This window comes from Xenopus laevis, chromosome 1S (genome assembly GCF_017654675.1).
Source record: "Xenopus laevis strain J_2021 chromosome 1S, Xenopus_laevis_v10.1, whole genome shotgun sequence".
In the NCBI taxonomy this organism is placed as follows: Eukaryota; Metazoa; Chordata; class Amphibia; order Anura; family Pipidae; genus Xenopus; species Xenopus laevis.
Genome location: NC_054372.1, coordinates 181,413,621 through 181,427,942, shown reverse-complemented (window position 1 = coordinate 181,427,942; position 14,322 = coordinate 181,413,621). Strand labels below are relative to the sequence as shown.

Sequence of the window (14,322 nt, the reverse complement as noted above, 5' to 3'; positions counted from 1 at the left end):
AATTATAGTAGTCTTTCTGAAGCAAACACCCCAGTTTTACCATTATTTAAACTATAAAAACACTTTTATTGTTGACATTACTGTTCCTTTAAGACCCTGCATTGATCAAGCCTTAGACTGTGTGCTGTCTCAGCAGTTAGTTGTCAGGGTTAGAAAATATATGTTTAATTGCTTATGTTTATATGCATACCCATTGTTATGCTGCCACCTGCTGACCAAGGCTGTATTGCAAGCTCTGTATTTCCTTGTTTGTAAACCCTCCTCCTATTCCTTCCTTATGTGTGATGTCAGTTCCTCCCATCATCCTCTTGTGTTCATGCCTTCCATGAGTGAGGAGCTACAGCTCAGAGGTTAGGAAGGAAATATTCTTTTTGACCTGCAGCACTTATTCATCCACTGCTACATTGTTTATCTACCTCAAATAAAGCAGCTTTGTGGACTGCAAGTGTCTGGTGAGTTCAGCTATCTGGCAAAGATTGTCCTCAGTGGTTGTTACAGCTCCATACAGGCCCAGCAGGGAGGTCTCACGGGGATTCAGCCATTATTACAGCAATTGGAGTCAGAATAGACTGTCAGTGCCCACATTGTTCACATCTCAGACAGACTATAGGAGAAGCACTGGCACTGTGTCACTGTACATACTTTGGTATGTAGGGTTCATCTTAGAGTGGCCTTCATAGGTTACCCTGTCTCTTAACCTGCTCTTACTGTGCCTGCTACCCTACCTGTGTGTGCCCTACCATGTCTGTCCAACTCTGCCTGTGTGTGCCATACTCTGCCTGCCCTACTCTACTTATGTGTCTCATACTCATAGTAATATAGTAAGTCAGTTTAAAAAAAGACACATGTCCATCAAGTGCCAACTTTCCCATGGCAAACTTCTTCCTCATTAAACCCAACAGCTTTTGTTCACCTTTCAAATACTTTTTTCAGTTGAATTGTTTTCAGATTGTTCACAATAAACAATAATTTTTGTGCTCCCATCTATATATCTAATATATTTCACAAAAGTTTGCATTTTTTCAGGATTTTACACAATTTTTATTCTGGTTCCCTGAAAAACGGGGGGGGGGGGGGGGGGGTTCTACTGTATTACAAAAACAGTTTATCAAACTGACATATCCTTTCTTTCATGGGGGGGTCATTTACTGACAGTGGAGCAGGGTGCAAAGTGGAGTTGTGGAGACGGGACTGTTTTTAGATGCAGTGATGTCATTAGTGATGTTATGGAGGTCACAAACCCCACACTAATTAGGCAATGCCAACCTTCTGATGGTGGGCTACACATGCAGAAGATCAACCACAACATCTCTGTTTTTCAGGGTTGGACTCTCATATCTATCAGGGAGGTCCAGGAGCGTAGGGCTGTGAGAAGAAGGTCTGGACCAGTGGGGGCCCAGTCCGACCTTGCCCTGTTAAATGTACATGAAAGCGGAGGTGATTCAGCAGCAGGAACATACAACTGGAGCAGGGTTATGGGGCCCGACTGAGGGGCTGTTGTTTTTCATACTTAGCCTACCCTGCCAAAATTGCCTCTATTGACTGGAGAGCAAGGACATGCATTCACAACATGAATACATTGCTGCCTGCATACAGCAGCATGGTATTCAGGAGAGGTGAAGATAATTATTGAAGGCATCACCCCTCCCACCTATATACCCCCAAATTTGCCCACCATTGAGACATGCTAGGTAGGGGAGTCACAGGTTAGCCAATCTACAGGCATGATATATTAGCACAGGCAACATATTCCTATTGTCACACGAGTATGAAGAATAGCAGTAAAATGAATTTCCATTTAATTATTGAAATAATCTGGGTGTTTTATTCTCAGATCTTTGGGGAGGGGACATTGTGACCCTTGCTGTCGCTAAGCAGTGAGTCTATGCTAACAAACTGTATATATCTTGGACGCATTGTAGCCTTATCGTTTATTATATGAAGTGCAGATGTCCCTTTGGTTTACACTATCTACAGGGTTACTGTAAACAGCGTGGCCTGCAAGATCTTACTTTATTTGTACATGTTAGCTAAGGCCACGTGGTGGTGAGTGCAAGCACTTGCTATTTCCCAGAGGTTAATAAACTGCAAGGAATAATTCAGCGATAGGCACAGTCCAACTGTCAGTCCTCTTGGGCGGCAAACAGGAAATGTTGTGTGGTTGCAAATGAAGGGGGCTGAGGTTTTGGAGGGATGCCTTGATCTGCACTAACCACATTTACTTGCTTCACTCTTCACACACTTTTTAAATATTAAATCGTCTGTTTTTTTGGAAATTAAAAGAAAACATTAGCTCTACTTTTGGGGACTTGGCTACAGGAAACCTTGGAGTAAAAGTTAAAAGCTTCCCGAATCTGCACAGGAAAGCAGTGAAGATGTTATCTCCAGTTCATTTTCAGCCTAGAATCAGCCGTAGCTGAATGGAACAGTTACTGAGCTATGGAGAGGAATTTGTAGATAAACTCCAGTAGACTTTCTCACAGATATGTTACACCCTTACATTTTTTCCTGGAGGCTGGAGATCTGCACTGCTCATATGTTGCACAAGTTCATTTAAAGTGTTACATCTCTGTGGCAGATTTGAGCTCAGCTCCAAAACAAAAATCCTACCGGGGAAGATGAGTTCCCATTGGAAAGGTGCCATGGGATTTTCAACAATGGGCTGCTTCTCTGCAGGGTGCTTGTATCTCCTTACAGGTGAGAGTATCCATTCCTTTCTATCTTACACTAACCTCTTGTCTGTTCGTATCTTCTCTAGCACTGGGGGGCTCTCTCTCAAGAGGGAAACATAGGGAAGATTTTCTACATCATTTTTGCAGGTCTCTGATAAGGATTTTTAGAGATTGTTTCAATGTGTGCTGTGTGCTCCGTGGGTTTAGATTTTAGCAGCTGACTATACCCAAAGTCATAAGATCATCAGTAGATATAATAGGGAAGAAGTGTTCATTGATGTTGCAGGTTTTAGCATTCATATTGGTGTGTATTAGTTATATATAGGTATGGGACCTGTTATCCAGAATGCTCTGGACCTGGGGTTGTCCCAATTAGGGGTCTTTCTGTAATTTGAATAACCATATTTTAAATCTGCTAAAAAATCATTTAAACATTAAATACATCTAATTTTAATGTTTTGCCTCAAATGAGGATTAATTATATCTTAGTTGCGATCAAGTACAAGCTACTGTTTTATTATTACACAGAAAAAGGAAATCACTTTTACAATTTGAATTATTTGATTAAAATTGAGTCAATGAGAGATTGCCTTCTTGTAATTTGGAGCTTTCTTGGATAACAGATCCCATACCTGGATATCTGTTCCTAAAATGTGTGAATAACGCCGGGCCATAGCGATCTAGGAATCCACCATATATAGTGATGGGTGAATAAATTTGCCAGACGCAAATCCGCACCGATCTTCTGCATTTCGCTGCCAGTGAATACATTTGCGAAACTGTGGCGAATATTCACAGACAAAAAAACTGCCACGTTAAAGTGTCAGAATAGTTGCGGGCATAAACATTGTCGTGCGTCAAAATTATTTGGACGCTCATTGACTTCAATGTGTATCACAAATCTTTCGCCATTTCGCAGTACATTCAAGAGACAAATTCACCCATCATTAAATATATTAAAGTCCTATTGTTAAAGTCCTATTGTGACAGGTTTTTCTTAGTGCATTCTTTGTAGTTGTGCTTATGCCTTTAGTATACTGTATTAAGTACATTGTACACCTACATGGGCACACAAACATGGGTGATATTGTTATTGACTCCCTTGCCAACTTTCTGTGAGCTTGGGAAAGTGACGTGATGTCTGTAGTTTCTTCATCATTATCTGCAGCCAAGTACCAGCTTCTGAGACCAACATTGAATTTGATTAATATTTGCTTTAATGTGCTATGAGCTCCTGTATTCCTTCTGAGCTAAGGGGGAGCTACATTACAATACTGGGTTTTTTTTATTGCTGCAGCGTGTGTGCTAATATAATGCTACTTGTACCACTTTACTACTTGTGAAAGGGTGATAAGCCCTGTAATTGATGGTGACAAACTCTTTGGGCACCAATCAAGGCTGGTACTAGAGCATAGAGAGCACATGGATGTTCCTTGGGCTTAATGGGGGTACAACTGGATAGGGGCAAGAACGGAGAGCATCTGTAGGAACTTTGGGTCCATGAGGACTGTCTAACAGTGGCAGTGGACCAACTAGGGTGGGGGAGGCACTGGCAACCATTATATACACTAGGGCTGCACTACCTATAGTATTAATCATTGTGGAGGTCTTGTATTTTAACAACTCCCACAAGTGACAGGCTGGGCAGTAGTGGGGTGACTATATTCCCTTGCTCTACCTGCAGGCACAGTCACTTCCCAGAGATTATACCAACTGCAGCTGTTTAATGGGGCTTCTTCCTTATTATCCTGGTCCTTACAGGTGCTGCTACTATAGATGCTGCTGAGCTGCCTGGGCAGTAGTTCACACACCAGGACAGCTCTACTGATAGTTTTGGAATAAAAGAAAGCTCATCTAAACATCTTCTAACTATACAGAAATGAGTGTAGTTGTTAATAATGTTGGAAAGCTTCTTTTGTTACTCTTTTGTTTGGTCTGTGAACTGGAACATCGTTGCTATCTGAGGAAAAAATAACTGATATTTATGAGAGATAAGTCATAACAGAGACGTGTAATATCACTGAAGCTTTAGCCAATATTGGTATAAGAGGAGATCACATTCGACTTATAAGGCTAGAACTGTGCTGGGCAACTTTCCCACAGTGATTAAATGCTGAGGGAAGTCACACGAGATGTAATCAACGGCTCCCATGGGGGAGATGCTGAATAACCAGAAACAGATTCACACTCACATTGCAGGATCCTCTCTGCTCTCTCCCAAATTGTCAGTAAATATTCAGCCAGATGAGACCGGTCGGAATGCAGCAGCTCATATCAGAGAGAAACAATTGCCCAACTTTTGAAATCCTCCAGATTTATGTGTCTTACAGATTCTAAATGCTCAGTTTCTGAATAAGAACAAATATAGTAAGCTTAAACTTGTGTACACTGTCCTGCACATAGACCTGCCCCTCTCGAAGGATTACATTGCTGCCTGCATTAGGTAGAGTGGGGTATGTGGGTATTCCCTTGCATGTTCCACAGCTTTTTAGTCATTTAGACATGCAACCTACATTTTATTGGGACATACACAATTTTGCCTGCCTCCCCCTGGCCTACTGTCACCTTAACTAGTGATTCGCGAATTTCCCGCCAAACGCACAAAACCTTGCGAAAGTCGAAAATTTTCGTTAACGATTTTTCAGGCGAGCATCCAAAATGTTATGATACAGATGAATTTTCACTGGAGAATTTTCACTGGAGTTTTGCGAATTTATCCGCCGGAGGCAAAACGCAGAAATTCGCCACAAATTCGCGCCAGGCAAATTTATTCACTAACCTTAAGCCATTCTCCCAAAATTTTAGCCTTAACCCGAGAATTTGAGTGTGCACAAGCAGGCCCAGATTTTCTATCCAGGCACCCCTGGGCCGTCTCTGCCCCCCCTTCCTATCTCCTCCCCATCCCTTCCTTCCCCATCTCCTTCTCCTTCCCATTACCTCCCCTTCCCCATCTCCTTCTACTCCCAGTCCCATTAACTTCCCTGTCTCCTTTTCCTCCCCTTACTGTCCCCTCCCTGCTTCCTCCTCCACTTCTCCTCCATTTCCTTTACATGCGCGCATGCGCAAATGCACACGTAGAACTGGTTCAGCACTGGAGACACAAAGTCGATTTTCAAATCTCCTGCACACCAGTTTCCAGTGCTCATATTTGGATGTGGCTGGGCAACATGCCGTCCCTGAAATTCTGCTGCCCATGGACTGGGCCTCTGTGGGCCTTGCCACAAATCCAGGCCTGTGCATGAGCACACCCATCCAGCGATGCCATCGAGGTGGTTGCGCAATAGCAGAGAGGGAGTTAGCGGCTTCAAGCTAGCAAGCGAGCATGTGTGGTGACATCACTTCCAGTTGGTCGCAGCCACGATGACACAACTTCCTGTGACATCACTGGTAGTGATGGGCGAATCTGTCCCATTTTGCTTTGCCGAAAAATCTACTAAATGAAAAAAACTGTGAAACGGTGAGAAAAATTTGTGAAGCGCATTGAAGTCAATGGACATTGAAGTAATTTTTGACGCGAGCAACAATTTTTATATGTGTGACTATTTTGTCCAAATGTTTAAAAGTCAATGGGCGTCCGAATAATTTTGACGCTCGTTATTTTGTCGCGGCAGATATTACGCCAGCAAGTTTTTGAAGAAGTTTGAAAATGTATTCGTGGGCATCAAAATGCGGAAATTCGTTGTGAATCAATGCCTGGTGAATTTATTCGTCCATCACTAATCACTGGCCTAAAAAAATGATTGGCCCTTCCCCCCAGGTCAGACTCCCTTCAGGTTGACAGTTCTGCACCTGCTTATGGGAGACATTAAGGGACATATTTATTATGCTGTGTAAAAAAACAGTGGGATAATACACCGCACACCACTAGGCTTTGCTGTGTAAAACAGCCATTAAAAAATTATTATTAAATTTTGTATGCATTTTTTCTTAGAGTGACTTCCGCCATTAGCAATGTAAAATAATGGCGACAAACCTAGCGTTTGCATGGCATAAAAGTACACACGCCTACATAAATTTGCTATTTATTTTACATAGCTTTTTACACCGTTTTTTAGAGAAATTTCTAGCGTTTTACACTGCATAATCAATATGCCCCGTAGTATAGGGCTACATTGTGCCCACAGAGCTTTGCTTTGCACAGAGCGTTACATATTTTACTTGCAGAGAGAAAGTTGACCATGAAAGAAGTCCCCAAAACGGAGAACTTCCCTTTTAATATATATGTCTCATTTTATAGTGAATTGGGGATATTTTTGGTTTATAACTAACATGCATTTTATAAGTATTCCTTGTAGCCTGCGCCATTTAGACAAAATTACAGCTTTTAGTGTTTATTTATAGGAATGTAGCGAACCGCCGATAATGTGTTCGCGAACGCCGTTCGCGAACACCGGCAAAAAATGCGAACAGTTCGCGAACAGTTCGCGAACTTCGAACATCCGAAAATCGCTCGATTCGAACGATTTTAATCGTTCGATCGAACGATTTTCGTTCGAATCGAACGAAAATCGTTCGATTTTAGCGACCGAATGGTCGAATGGTCGAACGATTTTGACGCGAACGCCTATTGGCGAACGTCGCACGACGTTCGCGAACTTGCGGCGGACGCGAACAGCCGATGTTCGTGCGAACAAGTTCGCCGCAGAACAGTCCGCGACATCCCTATTTATTTACCCACCACTTGTGTCTAGGGCATAGCTGCACTTTGTAGCTTGTGCCAGATGCATAAGGTTTCAATTAAATTCACCTTTAGGAAACCCGCGGCTCCTGCTTGCTGCGGCTCGGTCTGGCTGCTTTATCTGTCATGTCGTCTATACTGTCCTCACACCTGCTGGTGGATTCTTGAGTGTGGCTTCTTGAGTGTGCGAGGACTGTATAGACATCCCAGGAGTGGCAAGACCGGGCCACAGCAAGATGATTCATCATGGTCTGTATCGCGGTCACACACTCAAGACAAGAGAGGGAAGATCAGGTTGGAGCTTCAGAAACAGAAGTCACATTAAACAGATGAGAACACTAGCATTTAATCGGTCTATTCAGTGTTTAATTTATTTCAAAGTAGGCCTACACATACACACTGCACTTCTGTTTGTTGTATTCTGTTGTTGCAACAGTTACAATTAAAAAAGGTTAAAACTTTTAAAAGTTTATAAACTGTGTTATGTTTTGCGGCTACAAACTATTTTTCTTTAGTGGAAGATGGGGCAAAATGGCTCTTTTGTTAGTAAAGGTTGCTGACCCGTGAATTAGACAATGATATTCTGAGCCAATTTACAGTTCGTCTTCATTTTTTATTTTTATGCTATTTCAGTTATTTTTCTTTTTATTCAGTAGCTTTCCAGTCTGGTATTTTAGGAGCTGCCTGGTGACTATGGTCTTAACCTTAATCCAGTAAGAGAAGGATCAAGTATGGGACCTGTTATTTAGAATGCTTGGGACCTGGGGTTTTCCATAATAAGAATTAATTTTATCTTAGTTTGGATCAAGTACGAGGGACTGTTTTATTATTACAGAGGAAATCATTTTAACAATTTGAATTATTTGGATAAAATTAAGTCTATGGGTGACAGACTTTCTGTAATTGAGCGATTTCTGGATAATACGTTTCCGATAACAGATCCAATACCTTATATGAATCTGATGAAGTGGCAGGACGCCACGAAACGCGTAAAGCAGGCAGCCAAGGTTCACTGCTGCTGTAATCTGCTTTTATATGTATAGTAAATAAAATTTAAATTTTTTAATACTTTTACTGGACTCCTACGGTGCTCCGCTGTTTTTTCTTCTTCTAATATGAATAGAAGATGACTGCATAGAAAGAGAAATAATATAAACTAAAAATAACAGTAAAGTTGTTGTCACACAGGGCAATCATTTTTGGCTGATGGGGTCAGCGACCCCATTTAAAGGATGGAAAGAGGCAGAAGACAAGGCATATTATTCAAAAACTATGAAGTTAAATGTATGATAGTTATTTTTTCTATTCTGGCCCTTTCATATAAATGAAACAAAGGTGCATGAAAACTACAGCTATCTAACGGAAGTAACCTGCAGGGGAGAATGTAACATATTCACAAAACCACAACTTAGTGGTCTGATGTTATCACAAAGGAAGAAACATGGCGATGGCCTGGCAACAGAGAGGGAAGGCTTCCTATATAGCAAATAAGACCTGCATTTGGTTACAATTTTCTTGCTTGGAGGTGTAAAATCTAGAAGTATTTATGCTACTGTAGCTCCTTAAGTTCATTAATGGATGCACTGAATTTTAGATTCGGTTTGAGATTCTGCCAGATCCGTTTCAGCTGAATCCAAGAGCCTGGACTAACTGAATCTTAAATATTTGAAGGACAGGAAAGAATGACCCCCAATTTGCACCACCCCATTTATTATTCAGTAAGTCCCATGACAGGAAGTGAAACGTAAAACGTGACCTTTATTAAATTAGTTAAAATCGACCAAGGTGAAAGGGTTAATTTAAAAATACAAAAAGGAGGAGCACATCATTAACTGCATGCAGTAATCGACCCCCCACAAACAGCTCTAATAATTGATCATATTCAGCCTATTGAGATCATAAAGAGCATATCATTCGTGGGATGGATTGCATCATGTCCTGTATATAATGACAGCTATAGTGGTACTCAGTACCCAAGGGGTTAACACACTAGCAATCTTGCCTTTGACAAAGCTCGCGGGTGCGAGTGAAACGCGCGTCAGGCGCCTCTCAGTTCTTTTAGCTCAATTAGGCAGGCAGCACATTTACTGCAACTAAAGTTCTTCCTGCGTCGCAATTGACCTTACCGCGGACCCGCCAGTAATACTGGGGGGTGTACCATGGTAGGACGATTAAAAGACAATTTAGTGGTCACACTTGGGCAACGCCGATTAGTTAACCCTTTGGGACAGACTTTTGGCTTTCACACTTCTGTCATATACAGGGTGTTGCGGATACTGTGGAGGTTCAATTATAACATTGCCCACAGTTCTTGCTCATATTATAATTTCTGCACATACTAGTGTGTTAACCCCTTGGGTACTGAGTACCACTATAGCTGTCATTATATACAGGACATGATGCAATCCATCCCACGAATGATATGCTCTTTATGATCTCAATAGGCTGAATATGATCAATTATTAGAGCTGTTTGTGGGGGGTCGATTACTGCATGCAGTTAATGATGTGCTCCTCCTTTTTGTATTTTTAAATTAACCCTTTCACCTTGGTCGATTTTAACTAATTTAATAAAGGTCACGTTTTACGTTTCACTTCCTGTCATGGGACTTACTGAATAATAAATGGGGTGGTGCAAATTGGGGGTCATTCTTTCCTGTCCTTCAAATATTTATCATTAATCCTTGACCCTGCACACCATTTTTGTGCTTTTCTTGTTGGTGGAAGGTGCTATATACTCCAATTTCTGTACATTATCTAACTGAATCTTAACCCTATCTAATTGTGGGGTTTTCTGCTTGCACCTCTATATTTCCAGTGCTGCGGGCAGGTTCTGATTCAGTTTGGTATTTTGCCAAATCCCTAATCCTGGATTCGGGATTCGCAGCAACCCATAAATGTATAGTTCAGTGCATCAATAAAGTTAATAGTTCATGTAATGTTTCTCTACTTTTTATGCTTAAATGAATGCAGGAGGTACAAATGTGAGGATAGTATTTGAAGGGCATGTAAAGAAAAAAATAAAATCCCATTTATACTTTCTTTGATGCCCCCGCCTTACTTCTGAGCCGTGCAGAACTCAAGCAGCTTTGTTTGTTTCCCTGTAGAGCAGTCGGTGACTGTGTACAGATAAACTGGGATTCTATTTGGAGGATTATTTTGCTGCAGCCACTGGTTCTGCAGAGTTGGAGAAAGATTGTATTAAACAATACAAAAACTATAAAATCCACATTAGATTACATGACAACACAGGACCCAGTGCAGTCTGTATATTCTAATTATTAATCAGTCTTGCTGTATCGGCTTCTGGCAGATATTATTTGACTTGTGCTGTTTTGATAATTTATGACGATCCCTAAGCAGCCCAGACCACACTGAGCATGTGCACAGTCTTGGGCTTGCAAAGATGTTTAACAAAATTTAAAGATGGTGACCCCCTGTGGCCAAATTTTAAAGCATAAATCATTTGTTTTATTAGGCTTCTGGTGCAGTAAGTTCATATTTATGTTTAGTATACAAAATACAGCATTTCTAGCCTTATTCTATTCTAGACTTTAAATCCCCTTTAAGAAAAATGGTGCCACACAAGGTAATGTCTCATACAACAGGCAGGGGCACAAGTGATCATGGCCGGATTTACATAATGGGCACCTGCTGTTGTTTGTTGCCCCTGTCCCCTCCCTTTTATTTGCTAAAATTTTCATCATCCGGACTGGAGCTATAGAGATTGGCGCACGGGAAACTTAAAAAACTTTTGTACCTCCTGTGCATCCCCAAGTGTTTCTGAACCAATGTCGGTGTGGTTGGGCAGCATGTTGCCCCCTAAAATCTTGCCGCCCTAGGTCTGGGCTTTGGTGGCCTCTCACAGTCCTTTCCATGGCCGTGAATGACATACAATTAAAGATCAATTTTGTAACATGCATGAACAATCTAAAATCTATTTCATATTGCAGGGAGCTGCTAGAGTTGCATACACATCGGGGGATAACTGTTAGTGGCATTTTGCACTTATCTTTGGACCTTGTGCCCCCATTGTAAATGAACCATATTGTGTCAGTTTAATGTGTGGGTTGCATTAAGTTTTCAGATACAGTATTATATAAAACAGATTAATGCCTTTAGTGGATATATCACTGGAATGCAACCTTTTCTAAGAAAACACGTCATAAGAGTATTGCACATGATACCACGGAGAGGCTAATAAGCCTGGGTGACATATGTTTATACAGAAGTCTCAGTTGTGCTCTGTGGTTTAATTCCAGAAATAGGCTCATCAGTCAAATAGTAATGTATTACAGTAATAAACCTTGAAGCAAAGTGTCCTTGACTGTTTTCAGATACACAATACTGATTTATAAAGTATTTTATAGGAATTTTCTCAGTCCTTTTACATTGCTAAACTTTTAAAGGGATCACTATAATATAAAACATTTATGTATAATGATATAGGTATGGGATCTGTTATCCTGAAACCCGTTATCCAGAAATATCCGAATTACGGAAAGGCTGTCTCCCATAGACTCCCTTTTATCCAGATAATCCGAATATTTAAAAATGATTTCCTCTGTAATAATAAAACAGTACCTTGTACTTAATCCCAACTAAGATATAAGTAATCCTTATTGGAAACAGAACCAGCCTTTTGGTTTTATTTAATCTTCACATCATTTTCTGACAGACTTAAGGTATGAATATCCAAATTACGAAAAGATACATTATCTGGAAAGCCCCAGGTCCAGAGCATAGATAAAAGGTCCCTTACCTGTATACAAAGAAGTATATGAGCCTTTGGATAGAAAATCCATCAGAGATCACACTAGCCCCCAGGTCTTAGGCTGGACAACCCTCTGGTAGACGTTTCCCCTTGAGATTATAAATGACATCCATAGTATTGCAATAGGAAGGTTTCAGTAAAGTACAGTATCTGTAAAATCACAACGTAAGTAAGTCACCATACAGAGAGGAGGTGCAGTGGTTAACAGACTGGTGCAGAGCCAACAACCTGTCTCTCAATGTAGACAAAACAAAGGAGATGGTTGTTGACTTTAGGAAGACGAGGATTGACCACCTGCCACTGTAGATCGACGGCTCTAATGTGGAGATCGTCAAAAGCATCAAATTCCTTGGTGTCCACCTGGCGGAGAACCTCACCTGGTCCCACAACCCCAGCTACTTAGCCAAGAAAGCCCAACAGCACCTATACTTCCTGGGCAAGCTGAGGAAATCCCATCTCCCACCATCCATACTCAAAACCTTCTACAGAGGGACTATTGAGAGCATCCTGAGCAGCTGTATCACTGTCTGGGCTGGGAACTGCACTGTCATGGAGCGCAAGACCCTTCAGAGGATAGTGAAGACAGCAGAGAAGATCATAGGTGTCTCTCTTCCTTCCATCACGGACATTTACACCACTCGCTGCATCTGTAAAGCCACCAGCATTGTGGCTGATCCAACACACGCCTCACACTCACTGTTCACACTCCTGCCATCTGGAAAAAGGTTCCAAAGCATTAGGGCCCTCACTACCAGACTGTGTAACAGTTTCTTCCCCCAAGCCATAAGGCTCCTGAATACTCAGGGACTGGACAGATCTCTCGCCCACACATACTTCCTCTGACCTTACTATATACCACAACGTTACAGCCACTGTACACCATTGTATAAATAAATAGCCATTGGATACAAGTGTTCTCTATGAGCACATCTGCACTTTATCATGTTCTTTATTATGTTCTCTCTACTATCATATCACAATGATACACCCATCATGTCTGACGTTTAGCTTTATTTACTTATTACATCTGCTGAGTGGGCACTGTCTTGTCCTGTCCCTGCACTGTGCTGTCCTGTCTTGCAGGAGTTGCATATTTTTGCACTTGTACTTTTTGTCTGTTGTCCGGTACATCATGGTGTGTAGCACCATGGTCCTAGAGGAACATTTTTTGTTTCACTGTGTACTGTACAAACGTATATGGATGAAATGACAATAAACGCACTCTTGACTCTTAGAAGAAAAGGATAAAGAAGCATGTTGAAGTAGACAGATACTGTACTCTACTGAACCCTTCCTTTTGTACTACTTTGGACTTCAGTTTGAAGGACTGTTCAGTTAAAATGAAATAGGGGAAAACATGACAGCACAGGAAGATAAAGAAAAAAGAAGAAGAGAGATGGGACGTTTGAACTCCTTGCACTAGCCAGAGGAAGTAAAGATGAAATGTGGAAGTGGAGCTGAAGTAGAAGGAAACCTCATTTATTAATGGTAAGGCATGGTGCAAAGTGCAAAAACCATTGCATGCAACAAAGCCTCTATATGTGTATAGGCTATCCCCTACCAACTAAATGAGCTATAATGAGAGCTCTGGATACATCTGGGTAAGGAGTCCTTTATGTATTGGTATTGTAATGTTGAATTGTGTGTATTGGATCTATTTATATATTAAACAATAGGAAATTATTCTTTGTGTGATTGGCATCATTTTGTTAAAAATGTTCTCCAGCTTTTATGGGCTCATGGGCCAGATCTTCCAGATCTCTGGTCTTCTTCGGGCTGTCTTCCTTCCCTTCGGCAATTTCCGGCACTTTTGGCACATGTGCAATTGCTACGAACCAGAAGACTGCCCAACTGTGCATGCACCAATACGGTGCTCACTTACAGAAGAAGACGGAGATCCGGAAGATGGCGCCAATTACTCCTCTGCGCTTACACTGCACTGATACATGAGCAAACTCTTAGGGGCACTTTCAGGGGTAACTAACTATGTGGAAGAAGGAGAGAAGGAGGACTACCTAGGGTAGTAGGCAGGGGTTTTCTTATTGGGGGTTTGGTTCTCCTTTAAGTTAACTTTTAGTATGTTACAGAATGGCTAATTCCAAATGACTTTGCAATTAGCCTTCATGTTTTCTTTTTTATAGGTTTTTTTTTTTGTTTGATTTTCAATTATTTGCCGTCTTCTTCTGCCTCTGTCCAGCT

The 14,322-nt window shown here is 41.3% G+C and overlaps 1 protein-coding gene across 1 annotated transcript in view; it reads left to right on the top strand.

The window, feature by feature from the left end:
• Window positions 1-2,128: 2,128 nt before the first annotated feature.
• itga1.S (integrin subunit alpha 1 S homeolog) overlaps window positions 2,129-14,322 on the top strand; it is an 83,227-nt gene continuing 71,033 nt past the window's right edge. The window contains exon 1 of the mRNA XM_041580575.1: window positions 2,129-2,697. Coding sequence (XP_041436509.1) covers window positions 2,619-2,697 — 79 coding nt within the window. The 5' untranslated portion in view covers window positions 2,129-2,618. The remainder of the gene's footprint in view (window positions 2,698-14,322) is intronic.